This window comes from Schistocerca piceifrons, chromosome 7 (assembly GCF_021461385.2).
Source record: "Schistocerca piceifrons isolate TAMUIC-IGC-003096 chromosome 7, iqSchPice1.1, whole genome shotgun sequence".
Classification (NCBI taxonomy): Eukaryota; Metazoa; Arthropoda; class Insecta; order Orthoptera; family Acrididae; genus Schistocerca; species Schistocerca piceifrons.
Window position 1 is genome coordinate 551,545,115 of NC_060144.1, and position 21,638 is coordinate 551,566,752.

At 41.7% G+C, this 21,638-nt stretch overlaps 1 protein-coding gene across 1 annotated transcript in view; it reads right to left on the minus strand.

The window, feature by feature from the left end:
• Positions 1–6,446: 6,446 nt before the first annotated feature.
• The window catches only part of LOC124805157 (carbonic anhydrase-related protein 10-like), a 383,495-nt gene continuing 368,303 nt past the window's right edge, over positions 6,447–21,638 (minus strand). The window contains exons 9-10 of the mRNA XM_047265635.1: positions 17,086–17,128; positions 6,447–7,436 (exon numbers count right to left, since the gene is read on the minus strand). Of these exons, the coding sequence (XP_047121591.1) occupies positions 7,396–7,436; positions 17,086–17,128 (84 nt within the window). The 3' untranslated portion in view covers positions 6,447–7,395. The remainder of the gene's footprint in view (positions 7,437–17,085; positions 17,129–21,638) is intronic.

Consider the following 21,638-nt stretch of genomic DNA (forward strand, 5'->3'; position numbering starts at 1 on the left):
TCTCTTTCATAATAATAGCTCATATTTTTTATTCTGTATTTGTATCACGACTGAGTTCAATGTATGCAAGTAAAATGAAAAGGATTATCATCAGTCAACGACCGGTGTAAATAAATTGGCAAAAAAGCTATTCTTACTTCTGCAAATTATTCGCATTTTTTAAAATGTCATGTCATAGTATTACTGTAGTTCATTTATAATTTTACCTGATAAGCGACCACTATTCCTACTACCACCTGATCAAATTTTATCTTTTAGATTCTGTTTCAGTTTCCCTAGAAGGGTGTCGAATCTTTTTTTTAAAGTGACCATCGCGTTCTAGTTTAGTTATTGTTGTGTCTCCGCCAATTGACGCAACCAGAGCTGGTGCGCTGAGACAGTTTCCGATTGGCGCCGTCCGGTCTGCAAGTGAGACCGTCTCCCTCGTTGCGAAAAGAGGCGGCCCAGGCTGCAACTGACGGGTAATGTTTCGCGTTGGCGTACGACAGTTCTAGTAGAGATTTGCCCGGTTGCCTTTTGTAGTTACTGTTCGTAGTGGAGATCAGCCTACGAGATTTGGTCTACTAGTGGAGTCCCCTGTAGCCTTCCCACTGGGACTAGTGGAGACAAGTGTTTTCTACAGTGACTGACAATGTGGTGCCTCTGACAGACAAATTCTTGTTGACACTGTATTCAGTAACCCACGCCTTCAAAGGCCACCGCTTGGTTGTATCTGTCAGCAAGCATATCCAGTGAGTTGCTCTACAACTTAAATGAAGTGTCGTAGCACAACAAATAGCAGGTATGAGTCTCAATAATTTGTTTGTACTGTCACAGTCCCACCGTCCACCTCGGAGCTCCTAAACCTAATGACGTGTGGAACTGTTCTATTCAGACGACTAGTACACATCAGTTATTGCCCTGTTGACATATTGTACGGACTCGTGACACTGTTTTAACCTTTGGAGGCACGATCTATACGGAATTTGGTATAAAATACACTCCTGGAAATGGAAAAAAGAACACATTTACACCGGTGTGTCAGACCCACCATACTTGCTCCGGACACTGCGAGAGGGCTGTACAAGCAATGCTCACACGCACGGCACAGCGGACACACCAGGAACCGCGGTGTTGGCCGTCGAATGGCGCTAGCTGCGCAGCTTTTGTCCACCGCCGCCGTCAGTGTCAGCCAGTTTGCCGTGGCATACGGAGCTCCATCGCAGTCTTTAACACTGGTAGCATGCCGCGACAGCGTGGACGTGAACCGTATGTGCAGTTGACGGACTTTGAGCGAGGGCGTATAGTGGGCATGCGGGAGGCCGGGTGGACGTACCGCCGAATTGCTCAACACGTGGGGCGTGAGGTCTCCACAGTACATCGATGTTGTCGCCAGTGGTCGGCGGAAGGTGCACGTGCCCGTCGACCTGGGACCGGACCGCAGCGACGCACGGATGCACGCCAAGACCGTAAGATCCTACGCAGTGCCGTAGGGGACCGCACCGCCACTTCCCAGCAAATTAGGGACACTGTTGCTCCTGGGGTATCGGCGAGGACCATTCGCAACCGTCTCCATGAAGCTGGGCTACGGTCCCGCACACCCTTAGGCCGTCTTCCGCTCACGCCCCAACATCGTGCAGCCCGCCACCAGTGGTGTCGCGACAGGCGTGAATGGAGGGACGAATGGAGACGTGTCGTCTTCAGCGATGAGAGTCGCTTCTGCCTTGGTGCCAATGATGGTCGTATGCGTGTTTGGCGCCGTGCAGGTGAGCGCCACAATCAGGACTGCATACGACCGAGGCACACAGGGCCAACACCCGGCATCATGGTGTGGGGAGCGATCTCCTACACTGGCCGTACACCACTGGTGATCGTCGAGGGGACACTGAATAGTGCACGGTACATCCAAACCGTCATCGAACCCATCGTTCTACCATTCCTAGACCGACAAGGGAACTTGCTGTTCCAACAGGACAATGCACGTCCGCATGTATCCCGTGCCACCCAACGTGCTCTAGAAGGTGTAAGTCAGCTATCCTGGCCAGCAATCTCTGGATCTGTCCCCCATTCAGCATGTTTGGGACTGGATGAAGCGTCGTCTCACGCGGTCTGCACGTCCAGCACGAACGCTGGTCCAACTGAGGCGCCAGGTGGAAATGGCATGGCAAGCCGTTCCACAGGACTACATCCATCATCTCTACGATCGTCTCCATGGGAGAATAGCAGCCTGCATTGCTGCGAAAGGTGGATATACACTGTACTAGTGCCGACATTGTGCATGCTCTGTTGCCTGTGTCTATGTACCTGAGGTTCTGTCAGTGTGATCATGTGATGTATCTGACCCCAGAAATGTGTCAATAAAGTTTCCCCTTCCTGGGACAATGAATTCACGGTGTTCTTATTTCAATTTCCAGGAGTGTACATCTCTACAACATCACTACAATTTCCGAGTTGCTGAAAACGTTCAGAGCAGCTGTAGCCTCATTACTTCCTGTTCCACCCTCATAATTCTTGTAGCAGATGTGTCCTTTGTTTCCTTACTAGATTCTTTCTATATTCATCCTTTATGAATACTTCAAATCCAAAACTACACCGTTGTTCACAGTAGTGACAGTAGCAACGGTGTTTTTTGATATGTGACCCCTTTCTTGCAACGTTCTGTCAAAAGCAGGTGAGATACTTATGTTTCCATGCTTCCTGTACTGCCTCCACTGGTAGCAGCTTTCGTGGGCAAATCATCTTCAGTCTGAACAGACTATGCCACCACTTCAGCGTATTCCTCTATTTTCGCAGGTGAAAGTGACAGATTGGAAAGGTGTTTGAGAAGCACTATGTAATCTACCAGTTGCTCGCTGTATAAACGGCTATCTGATATTTCTCTCAAACCCATGTGTTGGTGCAGTTTCAAAGATCCACAAAATGCATGTCTAGTGGCAGAAACAACAGAAATGTTGAAGGGAAATCCATTACAATTTGTTTTCATGTCAACAAGAACTACACAAAAGTTACCTAACAAACTATACTTGACATATTCACAAAATGTAGAAAAGAGAACAAACTTCTTTTATGCACTAGAAACCTCTTCTTTATGGGAATAAATATGTGCGCATCAGAAGTTGAGAAAACTCCCTGATTGCAGTTACAAATTATAAAAATTAAACGAAATTCCAAGCAGTTTTTCTTTCAGTGAACACCTAGGGAAATAAATAATTTTTTAACTGACTAGAAATATTTTGTTGTGAGTTATGTAGTGTTCCATAGCAGAACTTTTATTTTAACTTGATGTTCACATTATTTACTAGTAAATATGGATCGCGAACTTCCATGTTTCATAAGTTTTACTTGTTTTTTAGCTCTTCCATAGCCGCCTCAGGACTTAAGCACCTTTGATAATTGCTTTCGCCTAACTATGCTGCTACAGTAACTTACGGATCATCGTCAGTATATATATATTTCTTTAGGAACCTATGCAGCCAATGAGGGAGAATGACTACAAATATCTGTAATATCTACATGTATATCTTGAAGCGGCTAGCACATATTTTCCCTTGAAACATAGATTTTGCATTCATGCTACTCATTGTGCCATCTGTATGACGCATCCACAACTTGTGTATTGGGAAGCTGCTCTGTAAAAAGAATTCGTTTTGAAGTTGGAAGATGATAAACCGCAGAGTCGTAAAGAGATGGCAAAGAATAGCAACACTCACGTAATTTCTGTATTTTCATTCTTTATATTAAAACATAATCAGCTGAACTTTTATTTATATTATTGTTATCTAAATGAGGAATGAGATTTATTAAGCAAACTGAGTAATAGAGTATTTGTCGCAATATACACTCCTGGAAATTGAAATAAGAACACCGTGAATTCATTGTCCCAGGAAGGGGAAACTTTATTGACACATTCCTGGGGTCAGATACATCACATGATCACACTGACAGAACCACAGGCACACAGACACAGGCAACAGAGCATGCACAATGTCGGCACTAGTGCAGTGTATATCCACCTTTCGCAGCAATGCAGGCTGCTATTCTCCCATGGAGACGATCGTAGAGATGCTGGATGTAGTCCTGTGGAACGGCTTGCCATGCCATTTCCACCTGGCGCCTCAGTTGGACCAGCGTTCGTGCTGGACGTGCAGACCGCGTGAGACGACGCTTCATCCAGTCCCAAACATGCTCAATGGGGGACAGATCCGGAGATCTTGCTGGCCAGGGTAGTTGACTTACACCTTCTAGAGCACGTTGGGTGGCACGGGATACATGCGGACGTGCATTGTCCTGTTGGAACAGAAAGTTCCCTTGCCGGTCTAGGAATGGTAGAACGATGGGTTCGATGACGGTTTGGATGTACCGTGCACTACTCAGTGTCCCCTCGACGATCACCAGTGGTGTACGGCCAGTGTAGGAGATCGCTCCCCACACCATGATGCAGGGTGTTGGCCCTGTGTGCCTCGGTCGTATGCAGTCCTGATTGTGGCGCTCACCTGCACGGCGCCAAACACGCATACGACCATCATTGGCACCAAGGCAGAAGCGACTCTCATCGCTGAAGACGACATGTCTCCATTCGTCCCTCCATTCACGCCTGTCGCGACACCACTGGAGGCGGGCTGCACGATGTTGGGGCGTGAGCGGAAGACAGCCTAAGGGTGTGCGGGACCGTAGCCCAGCTTCATGGAGACGGTTGCGAATGGTCCTCGCCGATACCCCAGGAGCAACAGTGTCCCTAATTTGCTGGGACGTGGCGGTGCGGTCCCCTACGGCACTGCGTAGGATCCTACGGTCTTGGCGTGCATCCGTGCGTCGCTGCGGTCCGGTCCCAGGTCGACGGGCACGTGCACCTTCCGCCGACCACTGGCGACAACATCGATATACTGTGGAGACCTCACGCCCCACGTGTTGAGCAATTCGGCGGTACGTCCACCCGGCCTCCCGCATGCCCACTATACGCCCTCGCTCAAAGTCCGTCAACTGCACATACGGTTCACATCCACGCTGTCGCGGCATGCTACCAGTGTTAAAGACTGCGATGGAGCTCCGTATGTCACGGCAAACTGGCTGACACTGACGGCGGCGGTGCACAAATGCTGCGCAGCTAGCGCCATTCGACGGCCAACACCGCGGTTCCTGGTGTGTCCGCTGTGCCGTGCGTGTGATCATTGCTTGTACAGCCCTCTCGCAGTGTCCGGAGCAAGTATGGTGGGTCTGACACACCGGTGTCATTGTGTTCTTTTTTCCATTTCCAGGAGTGTATAATCGCTTTAGAGACCGAAACAGCAGCCAGTCACTATTATAAGAAGCTGCTAGACTATATGCAGTAAAATTCTAATGATTTTTTTTTATTTGTCCTTCGATTTTCAGACTTGTTTCATGTCGTGTGATCTACCAATACTGTTATTTGTTCATAGTACATGAATACAAAACGTGTTCGAGTCATATAAACCGTTAAGAATACCGACAAAACCTTATTTCTGTTGAAGAGGAATACCAGTCTTATGTTTTAGGTAACTTAAGAAACAAATTATAAACAATGTAGGTGACATATAAATACCAAATAGAGGATCGCTAGGTGCGTAGTGTTACGGGTATAGAATGCGTCGACTGGTTGTTAAGGTAATCAAGACTTCCGTAGAGTGGCAGGAGGACAAAATGAGTGTAGTAACTCCTTTTCCCATTATCTTAGTAATTCTCGTTCCCGGACAAAATAACTTAGGCTATGAAGCTTTCCATTTATGACAGGTGCTTGTGGGCTACTATGTACAAGAGCTGAGGAAATAGAGAACATACCACTTTAGCTACTTTCTCAGACAGTAACATGCTGTATGGTGGGGCTAGAAGTGACGATGTGCAGAGGAGCGTAAATGTTGATGATGGATCTGCAATATGAAAACAGAAACGCAGGAAAGTTGATACACATGATGTATCGCACGTGAAACTCTAATAGGAAAGCTTAATGGGCTGTGTATGAAGGTGTCCATCAATTCTTAACAATATAACAGGAAGGAATAGAGGGAAGAGAGGACGTTGTGGGGGCAGTCAAAGAATACACTACTATGAGAAAAGAGACTTCTGTGATGTTCGGTGTTTGCGATGTGCTGAACCGAAAGGACTATGACAAGATTAGACAGGTATGATTATTATGGTCTTAGGACGGTAAATTGTTTTATCTTCTTCATCTATCACTATAGAAAGAAAGGAATAGCGAGATTACAGATAAATGATTACTCAATTAAAACTGATTTTTGGAAGGTAGCAGCCTTGGAATCTTTGGTCTAATGTCTCAGTTCACTCCCTATCTTTCGCTCATCAGCACCATTTCGTTTTTCGACATTTTTGATACCTATCAGAGTACTGAAACTGGTTTGGCAGGAGCGGAGTTAATGAATAAAACTAATGCACAGATCTTTGTACAATCCGTTTATTACGAAGGTCATTCGTATTAATGAAGCATTTTAAAGCTTGTCCCTGTTAGTTCGGTTACAAAGTTTCCGTACTAAAAAACTACAATATCAGTCATTCCATATATACATATGCATTCTCTATGCCTCATTGTACAAATGATAGTAGTTTTCTCCGATATATTTACACGTGTACAAAGTTAGTCTTCGCATTTACGCTTGATTATGTTATACTAGTACAAATGGTATGGAACAGACGTAGTATAAGAGTATTTGCGACATCCATAATCTCTACTCGCCATGTCAGCTGTAACATGTGCCCATCAAAATGACAATATTTCACAACAAAGTGATTGTTTACACGACTGTAGTTCTCAAATTCTTGCATGACACAGAAAAAAACAAAGGTTTTGAGCTTACATACGTAGCGTAATCGCAGTTGTTTCTTATACCTTTAACCACATACGATTCCCATTGATGCCACCATTTCACCTGATGGTTACTCATATCTGATACACTGTATTGAAATTTCTATTTTCTGATGGTACCCAAACTGTCTCAATCTAATTGTAGATTTCGTTAATGCAACCGTCTGACAAATCTGCTCTCCACTTACCAAACTATATATTTACGTTGGTACTCTGCTAATTGTTAGTTTACTGATACTGTGCACTCAGAGGAGCTGATCGGCCTACAGTAGTTTGATAGTCACAGGCAGCCATGGCGAGATGAGGATGCATTTTCTAGTTTGTCCGCATAATAATGATGATTCCACAGACGCACAGTCAGCACTCAGAGTAAGCAACAGTCTTATAAAATGCACAGGAAGCGAGTATTTCTGTGTATACTCGGGCCACTAGGAGACAACACGAAAGCCGTTCAGGAGCTCGCAGGGTACAGCGACAACAGCACAACTAATTGACAGGCACCTCTTCTCTTCCGCAGAAAGACCGCCGACGCCATTCCTATACAGCACCGTGAATCACGCCACTGGCTGGATTTCTCAGCTTCATGACAGGTTGCTCGGTTCATGGTCCTCCCACGTATTGGCTGTAAAAAGACGAAGCACTATTAGTCGTGATGTCACACACTGGATGGAGTGGTAAGAGAGGACCACACAGCAGTACTATATCGTTTTTATGGAAGCAAAAAATTTGTTGCTCTACAATATGTAACCCTATCTAGTTAAAAAACAATTTTAGTTTGTTAAGCAGTAGAATTTATAAAATCGTACGTAATTTCATATTTTAATTAAATTCAAGTTAATTAGAGTGATTAGTAACTACCAACGAAAAGCTCACGACTACTTTTAAACGCGTCATTAAGGTTTATACAGATAACGTTTCAAATGTCATTGCTATTACAACGACTTATTTCAATCCGTATAACGACTGTACCAAATGGTAGATATCTGTACAGTTCATATCATGGCATATATCAGTACAGCAAATACTGACTAGCTGACATGCATCTCCATTCATTTTCATATTTATTTGCAAGCTCCTTATTTAATGAGTTACATTACGCCACGAATAGTGCCATTGGTGAATCACCGACTTCTAAAGGAAGGGCCATTACAAGGCCTTTGGGTTTTTGGGCTGATCGGCCGATGGCAGGTAAGTTGCATTATCAGAACAACACTGTCCGTGAAGTGCACTCATATTTCTTGGAAATGCAGCTGCTGTAATGAGCTGTTAGGAACCTCTTCTAAAATGCTTGATCTGAAGGACAATTACACATATCCAACCCCAAAGCAAAAGAAGTTATTGTACTAGTTGGAATCTCAGCCAAAGGGTCATCGTGGTGGTATGCTTCGCGACTGGCCTTCCAAGAAAACTGAAGTAAGAACCTTCAACATCGCAGCGCTTCAGCAATCGATTGCGAAAAAAGCACCTAGTGTTAACCTAGGTTTCGGCGTATATAACTACACCTTCTTCAGAACAACAATAAAACCCACAAGTGCCTAAGAAGACCTTTGTCAATGATTAAAAGAACACCATAGCTACACATTTATAAAAGAAAAAAAAAAAAAGGAAATCACAAACAGTACATTTGTACAAAGTCAAAACCACTACTTAACTTAATGGTGTACTGTTTGTGTTTTCCATTTTTTTTTTCGTTTATAAATGTATACCTATGGTGTTCTTTTAATCATTGACAAAGGTCTTCCTAGGCCCTTGTGGGTTTTATCGTTGTTCTGATGAAGGTGTAGTTATCTACCCCGAAACCTAGGTTAACACTAGGTGCTTTTTTCGCAATCGAGGTTTTTTTTTAGTTTTTTAATAAACTGAAGTAAGCCAGGCTGGCCAAGAAATGCTCATTTCGTAGCATTCACATGGGAAGCTATACGGAAGTCGCTGCCAAAATTTTGTTGCTCTTCTTGTGTGGTAGCTTTGGCGACCTCCAAACGGCACTTGACGTGGACGGCAAATTCCTCTATGTTCCAAAGTGGGAAGGCAGCTCCTTGGTTAGCTTAAAAAACAGCTATATGGTAATTTGGATCTCTGACTCTCAAAATTTCGTGTTTTTACACATTTGAATTTGTCATCTACATCTTCTTGCCTGGGTTGATCAGAGTATTCATCGTGCGTCCTGCCACGATTATAAATTCTAGACTGACCTGTCTGGATAGTGGTCACTATGCCTTACAGGCCTTGTCAAAGGAATCTAATAAATAGTTATTTCATTCTTATGTTCTATGCTGGTTATCTTTTTTTTTTTTTTTTTTTTTTTTTTTTTTGTAGCCTAGCAGTTATTATTAAGTCAGAACATCATTGACCGCTCGAATTAATAATTGCTAATGATTTTGTAATACCTGACACCCAAAACTTATTTTTGAGGGTCAAATCCTTCTCCTTATTCAGTCTGTTGTGCGAGAGATTAATTTCCTTATCTGAGTTCATGGAGTGCATTCGTGTCTCGGTCGGTCCAACCAGGACTGATTATTCAAAATACGGTAAGGATTGTTAACACGAGTCGACATCTTTCAGCTTCTACACTTTACTGTAGCCTAGCACCCCATATTACGGATTCTCATTTCACAGAATCGGAAAATGCTTCAGAATGTATCGTCTTACATTAGTCGTGATCACAACTAAAAGATGAACCGCCAGAAAAAGAAATTAAATAAACGATTTGCATAAAATGACATTTTGTCTTCGGAGACTAAGATTGACTAAATTGTTAACATTTTATTTTCAGTTGACGCAATCTGAAGCCCTTGATACTCTATTGGTTTACACTGGTCATGATCAGTAGTAAAAGAGAAATAAAGAGAAACAAAAGGATATTTAGTTCAGTATGCCAGTTTATGTGTTTCTGATTGCTATATCAGTGACATAAAATCGGCATAAGTTATTGTAACGGTATTCCTTCTATTTCAATAAAATATTCATAGCACTATACCATGTGCTAGAGCTTCTATCTCTACATCTTCCAGTTTGTGTCTACGCAACTATTTTGCTCTAGTTCTTTCATGACAACAACCGTAATTTTACAGGATTTTTTTTTCTTTTTATAATTTAACTGTACATTACCTATTATACTACTCGAAATTGTATTGCATTTTACTGCCATCTTCAGGCCAATACCATTAAAGATTTGTGAACGTTGATTGTTGTAAATTACAGTGGAATGTTAACATGATAACCAACTATTAAATATGCGCAATCAAATGCTCATTACGTATGAGTATTATCATAACAGTGGAAAATATCAAGCGAAATAAACGTATAATTCAGATATTCAGTTATTCAGAAGATTAAAATGATCCCTGTGTAAAACACAGAAAGTTAAGAGAAGTGTAAACAATAAAGATCATGCCAAACATAATTAGCATAACCTGGTACTCAGAATGTCTACTCTATGCACCTCTTGTACAAGTATGACAACTTAAAAGAATTAAAAACAATGTGGTAAACATAACTCCATATCCATTACAAAGTACACATCATGTTTAACAGTGACAGGTAACAAAAGTAAACTTTTTAAAACAAGTAAATTGACAAATTTAACAAAATTTCCTTTTGTTTCTCTCTGTTCGTGATCATTGCCTGTGTAAGCGATACAGTTTTCGGTGTTTGTAATTCTGTCAACATAAATTAAAATGTTAGTCAATCCTGGACTCCCATGACAAAATCTAATTTTATGATCACTATCTAAATAGCGTCCACTGTGTTCGTTGTGGAATCTGATGCTTTTAAGACTTTGAAGTTCCAGAAGATAGGCTCCTCATTGTATGTGCACTGGCTGTATCTCGTATAGGAGGTTAAGTACCTGTCAGCTCGTCATCAAGATCCCACTTATCTAGCAACTCTAGCTGCGTGCGTCCATAAAAGAAACACATCCAGAAACTCCTTCCCTACTGCCACCGTACGCCTTTGGATCCCGCAACCCTGCGCTCTGTGCGCAAATCAGTGCCCTGCTACTTCCAAGAAGAAGCTGTCGCCTGAGAAAGTCGCGCAACAACTTAATGTAGGGGAACTGGGAAAGCAACGGGGTACTCAATGTTTAACGACCTTTTTTGTGATAAAGGAACACAAGTAAACACTTCTTAAAGATGCAAGAAAATCTCCTAGCAGTAGAATATAAAGCACCTTTCATGAAAATCGCTTACAACTGCATATTATGTATTTCTTGTAAATATACCTTTACTTTCAAATGAATTTTTGCATATTTCCCATTCCGTCGCGCTCACAGGGTAGAACATGGTGAGGTAATCTTTTGGGAAATCAACGTACAATCTCTGAAATCATTGGGAATATCATCTTAAACTTGTTTAATGACCGATTTAGTCTAAGCAATCTTCGAAAAAATTGTTGCAGCAAGAAAAAATTTCAATGTCACTTTCAAAAATTTTAATAGTTAATACACATTCATTGTTACTGCTACTGTTACACTATTGAATCCCATTACTCACGCACCTGGCGTATTTTCAGGCATTCGAATAAATGCAATGTAGGTTGCCTAGTAATAGATACTATAACCCAGTACTGGCCAGCTAGATATGTTTTTTAGTCAAATCTGTGTGGTAATCCAATTTTCTCTGCTAGTTGATAAACCAATGATGCACTGAAATGGTTCGTGGTTCGACTAAAACATCTGCTCTAATTGACTTCAAGTGTGTTACCAGTTCGTCTTCTCGTCCTGCAGTAAACACATTTTTAAATTTCCCATCTGATACGTCAGCTCTATAGTTGGGATTATTCTTAGATTGCAAACGTAAGTTTAACGTTGATTTGGGTGCTACGTTAAACTCCTGAGATCCTTTTAAAACTGCCATATCAGTAGGTGATATTTTTGAAACAGCCAGTTTCATTTATTTACTATTCCGCTGCTGTAAATCAGTCTTTCTAGAAAAACTAGGGCAAAAAGAAACATAAAGACTAAAATCTACCTCTATCGAAAATTATTGGATCAGAATGGGACACTATCCCACTCTGTCCCGTCCAGTTCCGCCCGAAGACCACACTTCAGGTTAACAACGTTTGTGGAGCATAATAATTGACAGAGTTAAGCGTGTTGTATAACAAACGTCCAGCGAACGTCATGCACTTTAACGTTACATGTCATTTAAGAGCGTACAATTAACAATTAACGACTAAATCAAAACGGGTGTCGCACGTTTCCTTACAGTGACAGCCCACTACATTACGCTGCAGCAGTCTCCTGTCTAGAAAACAGCACAATCCCAGTATTACCCACAATTCTGTTATGCCCCGAATTTCCCTATGTGACCACTTCTACTCGAGACCAACAGTACAGCTAATACAGTTATGATACTTTCTCTTTTCATTTTTCAGTCAGCCACGTTATTTTCTTTCCCTTCCATCAATAATTATCTTCGATCACGTTCCTCTTGCTCTCCCTGTTCCACCCTTGCCTCTTGTCTATTTCTGCTAGCACTCATGGTTTAAACCTTTCTCATATATTTTGCCTTTCTTGCTGTATTTCTCACGAAGTACTGTAAACTACGTTATTTTCTGTAATAAAATGACTTGATAATGTTGTTTAATGTTGTGAATTAGATGGAAAGTGTAATAAGCTTATCGTAATAAATGTAATGAGAAATGTTTAGAAAGCCTGGTTAAATGTAAGTGAGAGCCTTGTGGGGTATTCTTCCCCCGGCTAAGGTATTAAATAAAGAAATTAGAGATGAAATAATGACAGTATCCGACTGTAGTTTTCTCGAGTTAATTATTTCAGTTTCCAAAGATAAGGTCGTGAGGACTCGTCATATGGAATCAGTCAATCTACTTTAACTTACAGTACTTCTTGCTAGTAAATATACGGTGATGTTCCTCAAGTAGCTTATATAAATATTGACATATACCTTTCAATTTTGGAACAAGCTTTAACGAGACATCTCCGTAAAAGAACGTTTATTGTAGAACTTTTGTTGTGGAATGGTTAATTAAAACAGTTCTGATGTGTGGTGATTTATATGAGGCATTACGATTACGTCACACACCAGAGTGAGTGTGCTTGTTTCACACTACCGCGGTACAATCTGTCGAATCCAACCATGGCGCTACCTTTTTTATCAGCATTGAATTAATTAATATAGCCTTATTATGATACTGATTATATCTATACATACCATATTAATGTTTTCATACCAGAAGCGGATTTACAGATCAAATACCATTTAATGACAGATATACGCAAGTTGTTTTACAAAAACGTTAGTTACCGTTATATTTCAATTTCTTGCAAGCCTATTTCAATGAAATTAGCATAAAAATATACTTCCAAGCCAAATAAATGACATTTAGAGACATTACTTACAATTATGATATACATTACATATGTTTCAATTTGGTCTTCAGCGAACAAAACATTAGTCAAAATGCCTTTCGACTAAAAATTATTCTTGAGAGTGACATTTTTAAGGAAAAACCATTCACAAATAACAGGTAGTTGTTGCAAAATTTTTCTGTAAGTCACATGTGGGTGATACAGCATTGTAGGTGGTTTTTCTGTGACGTTAGCTTGGTGGAATGTCAGCCATACTGGCTTACGTTTAAGGTGTGATGTTTGTTTTCTACACGAAATAAAAATATTTATTTACTGTTTTCTAACATAAATATCTTCTCATTCACAGACTAAACATTTTCAAAGAGTGTTTCGGTGATCTGAAAGCTTAAACTTAGTAATCTTGCACAACACATGTATTTTCAAGTATTATGTAAGTGGGATTACCAACACCTCTGACGTTTGGGAGATATGTTTCGACATGTTCCTAAAGATGTCTGAGAATTGGTCCAGAACGTGAAGGAATGTATATGTTAGGCGCGATAGACACATGTCTGTATTCATGTCTGGGTTCGGCACCATTGTCATAATATCTCGAAGTGGTATAACTACACCAATGGAATAAAAAACCGCATCAGCAAGAAGCAGTTGTGCGACACAAACAAAATTGGTTGGCGCGTTTCTGTATCTGAAGGATGATGACTATTCATATTTCGCGCAAGTCGTATAAGTGTTGCGCTGATAGCGCCAGTGTGACGATACAAATTGGGTCTGCTTTAAATACACGCTATAACTGTCGTTACCTTTGAGATGGGACGTGGTGACTTGATGTTAGTCAAGAATGTCTTTAACGTAACAAAGGCGCCATTATCAACACCTCACTGTGTTTGAACGAGGTCGTGTAATATGGCTACGAGTAGCTGAATTTTCCTTCTGCGATATTGCGGAAAGACTTGGCAGGGATGTAGCCGCTGTACATGATGGTTAGTTGTACGATCGTAATAAGACCGGGCCCCGGACGGCCGCGTCGCACAACCGAGAGAGAAGACCACTGTGTTCGTCGTATGGCTCTGGCGCAACGTACGGCTTTTTCAACAGCAATCTGAGTAGCAATTGGCACCACAGTAACATAAATCGGGTACTTCAAGGACAGCTTCGAGCGAGTCGCCGTGTAGCGTGCAATCCACTGATCCTACCCACCCACATTTACGACTTCAGCAGTCTCAAGCGACAGCTCGTTGGAGGGTAGGGAGGTGGTGTGTTGTGTTTTCTGTCGAAAGCTGGTTCTGCCTTGGCGCTAGTGATGGCCGTGTATTGGTTAGAAAGAGGCACTTTCGGGGCCTCCAACCAACCTTCCTGCATGGATGCTAGATTCACTGGGCCTACACTTGCAGTTATGGTCTGGAGTCCGATTTCGTATGGCAGTACGAGCTCTCTCGTGGCTATGGCATGCGCCCTCACTGCATATTTGTTCGTCACTCTGGGGAATCGAACTGGTGTACGCTCACTGATGAACGGCATTCCCTGGGGGGAGGGTGTTGGGTGGTTTACAATAGGATAACTGTCGCTGATACAGCGGTGTTGCACCCCACCGTGCTCTACTGGGTGCCCACGTGCAGCTTTGGCCTGCTCGATGAGCAAGTCAATCTCCAATCCACCACATATATGACATCATCGAACTACAAGGCCTGCGTCATCCTTCAATGCATTGACCACCAAAGTGCGACGGGTATGAAACTCCGTCCCTCAAACTTACATACGGCATCCACAGAACACAATGTACGCACGTTTGCATGCTTATATTCAGTATTCTGGAGGTTACTCCAGTTATTAATACCTGCATTTCTCATTTGCAATGACTTATGTCGCGCTTACATCAATGTGTGATCTTGCAATGTTAATCACTCCTACATGGTAGTCCATTGATCGTGACCAGACCAAATATCTCACGAACTAAGCGTTAAACGAGAAAACTACAAAGAACAAAACTTGTCTAGCTTGAAGGGGGAAACCAGATGGCCCGCTAAATGGCGCTGCCATAGTCAAACGGATATCAACTGCGGTTTCTTTTTAATAGGCACCCCCCATTTCTACTACATATTCGTGTAGTAAGTGAAGAAAAATAAATGTTTTACTTGGACCACTTTTTTCGCTTTGTGATAGATGGCGCTGTAATAGTCACAAATACATGGATCAAAATTTTAGAGGATCAGTTGGTAAAAGGAAGGTTTTTTACAGTAATATACAGAACGTAGGTACGTTTGAACATTTTATTCAGGTTGTTCCCATGTAATACATGCACCTTTGTGAACTTACCATTTCTGAGAACGCATGCTGTTACAGCGTGATTACCTGTAGATACCACATTAATGCAATAAATGCTCAAAATTATGTCCGTCAACCTTAATGCATTTGGCAATACGTGTAACGACATTCCTCCCAACAGCGAGCAGTTCGCCTTCCGTAACGTTCGCACATGCAGTGACAATGCGCTGACGCATGTTGTCAGGCGTTGTCGGTGGATCATGTTGGCAAATATCCTTCAACTCTCCCCACAGAAAGAAATTCGGCGACGTCAGATCCGGTGAACCTTCGGGCCATGGTATGGTGCTTCGACGAGCAATCCACTTGTCATGAAATAAGCTATTCAATACCGCTTCAACCACACGCGAGCTATGTGCCGGACATCCATCATCTTGGAAGTACATCACCATTCTGTCATGTAGTGAAACATCTTCTACTAACATCGGTAGAACGTTACGTAGGAAATCAGCGTACATTGCACCATTTAGATTGCCATCGATAAATTGGGGGCCAATTATCCTTGCTCACGTAGTGCTGCATCATACATTAACCTGCCAAGGTCGCTGATATTCTACTTGTCGCAGCCATTGTGGATTTTCCATTGCCCAATAGTGCATGTTATGCCAGTCTACGTTACCGCTGTTGGTGAATGACACTTCGTCGCTAAGTAGAACGCGTGCAAAAAATCTGACATCGTCCCGTAATTTGTCTTGTTCCCAGTGGCAGAACTGTACACGACGTTCAAAGTCGTCGCCATGCTATTGTTGGTGCATAGAAATATGGGACGGCTGCAATCGATGTTAATGTAGCACTCTCAACACCGACGTTTTTGAGATTTCCGATTCTCGCGCTATTTGTCTGCTACCGATGCGCGGATTAGCCGCGGCAGCAGCTAATACACCTACTTTGGCATCATCATTTGTTGCAGGTCGTGGTTGACGTTTCACACGTGGCTGAACACTTCCTGTTTCCTTAAATAACGTAACTATCCGGCGAATGGTCCGGACACTTCGATGATATCGCCCAGGATTCTGACCAGCATACATGGCACACGCCCGTTGGGCAATTTTGATCACAATAGCCATACATCAACACGACATTGACCTTTTCCGCAATTGGTGAACGGTCCATTTTAACACGAAGCAGATACCGTACGCACTGGCGGAATGTTACGTGACACGACGTACCTATACGTTTGTGACTATTACAGCGCCATCTATCACAAAGCGAAAAAAGTTGTCCAACGTACTACACGAATATGTAAAAAAAAATGGGGGTTCCAATTTTTTAAAAATGCAGTTGATATCCGTTTGACCTATGGCAGCGCCATTTATAGGGCCAACGATAGCGCCATAGGGTTTCCCCCTTCAAGCTAGACGAGTTTCGTTATTTGTAGTTTTTTCGTTTGACGCTTATTTCGTGGGATATTTGGCCCTGTCTCTATCAATGGACCACCCTGTTTATGTTATGTAGATCAAATGTACTCTGGAAACTTCATTAGTCTACATTAATTATTTTTTGGTGTTGCGATTTTTCTGTCAGTGTAACTATTGAATTACTTTGATGCGGTGTCCATTTTCTTTGTTTCCATCTCAAAAACAGCAACAGACTATCAGATATACTGCATGATACTCTCACTCACCTCTGTAGTACATGTCTCGCCGCATGGTGGGACACTTCTTGCCCTGTGAACAAACAACAGAGTTAGTTTACGCGTTCACCCTCTGGTAGAACAGTACATGAAAAGTGTAGAAGTCCTGATTAGAACACGAAAAAATCACTTGCGACTTGTGGCTTCACATATGTCAGGAAAAATCCTCCAGCCTCGAGGGAAAATACCTCACGATAATAACTTGCTTTCACTGAAAAAGAGCGCCCACCTCTGTAGTCCAGGTCGGAAATCACGCCAGTGTGGTGGCACTCAACTCGAAAGTAAGGGAGGAAATAGTGGACGGTTTCTCATCACCGGTCTATGCGCCAATACCCTGGACTACTTTCCAAGCCTCTCCACAGAGTCTCATGAAGCAAGGACATGGGACACTCTTGATGGTGATGCGTCCGATGGGGACATTAAGCTTGGCGGCTCCCTCGGTGATATTCGAAACGAGTAGGCCATTAGGTGTCACCGAGTTTGTAATATTTCTGGCTTAGTCAGCCATCATATTAGGCTCCAAGAAGCTTTTCCAAGAGCAGTGGAGATGCAAGAAGTACATAGATGACGAAATGTGGTGTGAGGTACCTGTGACAGATGTTAGATTCGGTACCATTCCCGTGAGAAAGACCGCCTGCATAATGCTACTACTCTGTGATTGGTTGCTGTGTTCGGATCAAGGGCGCCAAAACGTTAAAGTATAGTTATTATTATTAGTGAAACAACTCATTGGAATGACTTCACTTTTTTAATATAAATATCTCTCAACAGCTGACTATCAATCAGTCCTTTTAGAATTATTAAAAACAATTTAAATAAAGAACAAAAGACTGACGAAATTGCAGACGAAGCACTTCGGAAGCGTTTGGGTCACGCCTTTTCTGCTATGGCGCGCGAAGTGTTTCGGGCTGTTCGTCACTCTGGATTAGGCAGTTGAGAAGAACAGACTTGTTGTCTGTCGTAGGATGTGTTTCCAATTTTTATTTAAGTTCCTGTTCGTCACTCTGGATTAGGCAGTCGAGATATACAGTCATGTTCTCTGTGGCAGAATGTGTTTGACAGTATTCAGTATTAAAAGATTCACTCCGGTAGTCATGAGGCACAGACATCTGCCACAAATAATGTAAAGATACATTTTCGTAAACATTGTGTTTGATCATGTACTGTGCTGTATCAGAAGGTGTTGTATTAAGATCATGAAGTCTTCTCGTGTGGCTATATTAAAATACACGGGTGGCATCCCAATGAAGTGACACATTATTTCAGAACAGAACCTCGCTAAAAGTCAGTTTCAGCCTCAAGATGCAGAACCTACGACCTGCGTGCTGTTTTCTGCGCTGGAGCCATCAACTTGAAGACAGCAGGTTAGTGAACTATAACAGAACCTTCATACTCCACACAGTGCAGTGAAAACAACAAGACGCCTCACGTGTACTGCATGCACAGAACAAATGTGCTCAGTGACACGTCATCTGCACTAATGCAGAGGAGGCAAAGGAGGATGGTCTTTATTAACACCAACACTCAATTCATTCTTCCTTTCTTGCCGTAAGTTTCACCCTCTCCCGTATCACCATACAACACAAGCATACCAATACGCTACACAAGAGTCTACAGTATTACACTCACCCACACTCCGAAAACACATACACAACGCAACTCTCATCTACGTCTAAAAAAAAAAAGGGCTAAATGACCGGCGGAACAACACCGTGTTCGACAGGCGGTTAAACCCTCCAACGGGATGTCGCAGCCGATAATGCCCTACTACATTTACATTTTTCTAAAAAAAAAAAAAAAAAAAAAAAGTTGTTACTATTCACGCATCGTGCACCACTGATTAGATTATTTTTGTTTGTCGTTTAACGTCCACCGTACTCTTTGTGCAAATGTTTTATATTGACTTTGACGTCGTATATGTACCCTGGTAACGTACAAACAGAACGCATCCGAAACCATGTCGTTGCTAATAAACGTGTTCTCACCTTGTCAGTCGACACAATCTATCGATAATGCATTCTAGGTGAAGAAGCGCACATATAATTATTTACGTCTTATAACCCCATTCATCACAGTATACAGAACAAACATAAACTAAACCCTGAATATCCACTGCTGCAAGAGATTTACGGCGAATGCACAACGGATCCCCTACAAATGTGTAGTAGTTGGACTCATCTCTACGCCGGGTGAACAGGGAAACGAGGAAACCTCCCTACTGTAACGTCCCTTAGCAAAAGACATATTTTGTAGTAAAGAGAAAATATTGTGCATCGTATTCTGTTATTGTATGGAATTATGTATTTTTTTTATTATTATTTATTTTGGATAGTGTCTGTGTCGGCGAGTACTGAAGCCGCACAGACGATAAATATCATACAAAGATGAAAAATATCACTAGTATAAATAATACAGAACGAGCATTAATTTCTTTGTCTTCCTCTTGGAGTTACGGGAGTAAGATAGCCTGTGTCGCAGTTGTACATGCTAACGTAGTCTTCTTTTGTCATGGTTAATCGATGTACGCCATTACGTACTCATTTTTAAAAAAGGTGTGTATTGTAGATAAGTTAACATATTTGAATGTTTTGAATAGAGTTATTTAATGAAACCTTGCATTATTATTTGTAGTAGCTTGCTTAAATTATAATCCCATCCTTTTAAGACGTTTTCAGTTATTTAAATATTATCCGTGGTGCAGAGCTGCGCTACGAACGAACAAGCCGCTGCCGCGGCGCATTCAAACTGCATTTAAAGAAATCGATCATACCGCAAAGAAGCGGGAAGGTAATAGTGAAATAAAATCATCTCTTTCAGCTTCCGGACTTGCAGAGCAGAGCAGCAGATTTTATGATGTGTTTTGCAGGTTGACGCGGGCTGCTGATAATAAATTGCTAACAGTACAAAAGAGATAATTTACCTTCGTAACATAATAGGAATTTTGTTGTGCTTAGTTCTGGTCTGGCAAACCTTATAATGAAAACGTATTTTTCTCCGACAATAGTCTCATGTTCTTATGCTAGTCGTGGTAATTATTGGTGTTTTACGCTTAACAAAAATCCACTGCAAAATGTTGAACAATCTTTGCGAACTGTAACATCAGTATTTCATAACAAAGTAATTTTCATTTTCAATAACTATAAAGTAGGGAAGATATGTTGATTTTTTATAGTGAGTTACAGTAACCAAAAATGTTCCTTTAATAGAAAGCCAGATACAGAACAATAAGAACCCAATATATTCTGTTTTGTTGAAAATTGATGATTATAAAGAAATTCTTGGCACAGCATTACTAAAAGGTATTTCGCGGCTCTTTTCGTATATGCGTTATTACGCGAGCAATAACAAAAACAAAACCAAAATAAATAGAAAAGAGTATATATATTTACGACAAAAACGCGAAACTACAATGCCTTCGTCTAGACTATTCTCTCCCACGCAAGTGTCAGCTCTACATCTGCACCAGCGAGGTTTTCTAATATCCCTCTTAATGCTTGGTCGTCTTATACTGCGTCTCACTTTTCGCATCCTCTCACGAAAACTGACAACGGCCGAGCGGACCGTGTGTTGACTACATGCTCCTCCTTATACGCATGAGGTGACGCCCGATCGGTGCCGTTGGGTCTTCAAAGGCTGTTCCGACAGTGATTGTTTCTCTTCACTCTCCTGCATACCATACCATACCACCAAATTTCCTAACGTTCTCGTCTACAACGAGCTTGTATCTTATATGAGTTCCGCAGAGTCAATTCCAACTATCCATAGTTCAATCTGTAGTGAACAATATTGGTACACGTTCGCCTCTATACCGACACTTTGCATGGATCCTGCACCTAAAAGTTACCAGTATATTTCCACAGACTGCCTCTCCACATAGATATTGATTCTCCTATCCGTCAACTGCTTAGGTTCGTTTTTAATTCTGTAACTTCTTTTTCAAAGAGAAGGGATTGCTTTCAGTGCTGTCAATTTGGAGCCAATCTTTTAATAATCAAAGTGATTTAGATGCTATACATTTTATAATATTAGGAAGCTAGAACAACTTTCCAATAATTTTGGCTCTAGAACTAAAAAATGTGCCGTTTCAAACCATTGCCAAGAGTTAGAGGCAAAGGAATGTAATTACAACAGGAAAAGGAAAGCGAAACGAAAGATAAATTTATTTTTACTTTAATAAGTGGGTCTCAGTTACAGGGTAAAGACAAAATCTTGTCAGCTGAAAGACCTTCTATTACACAGCATAAAGATTAGAGTATGTCGTGCTTAGTCTCCAATTAGATATTTTGCCTTCTTCGAAACTCTGATGTTCGAAAACAGTTCAGAGCGATATCACTTAATGGTTGAGGGCCGTTACGCAGATTGAACACATCATTCGAAGTAACACCAAAATGCTACGGGTTCAGAATTTCCTTATATCTCATAATTTATAACTTCACTTCCCAATGGTGTCAGAAAACTAAAGTGCGTACCCTGTAATCTTTGATGAACTCCAGCCGAGGTTTGAAAATTTACCCACTGGCACCACTATGCATATAAATCACTAA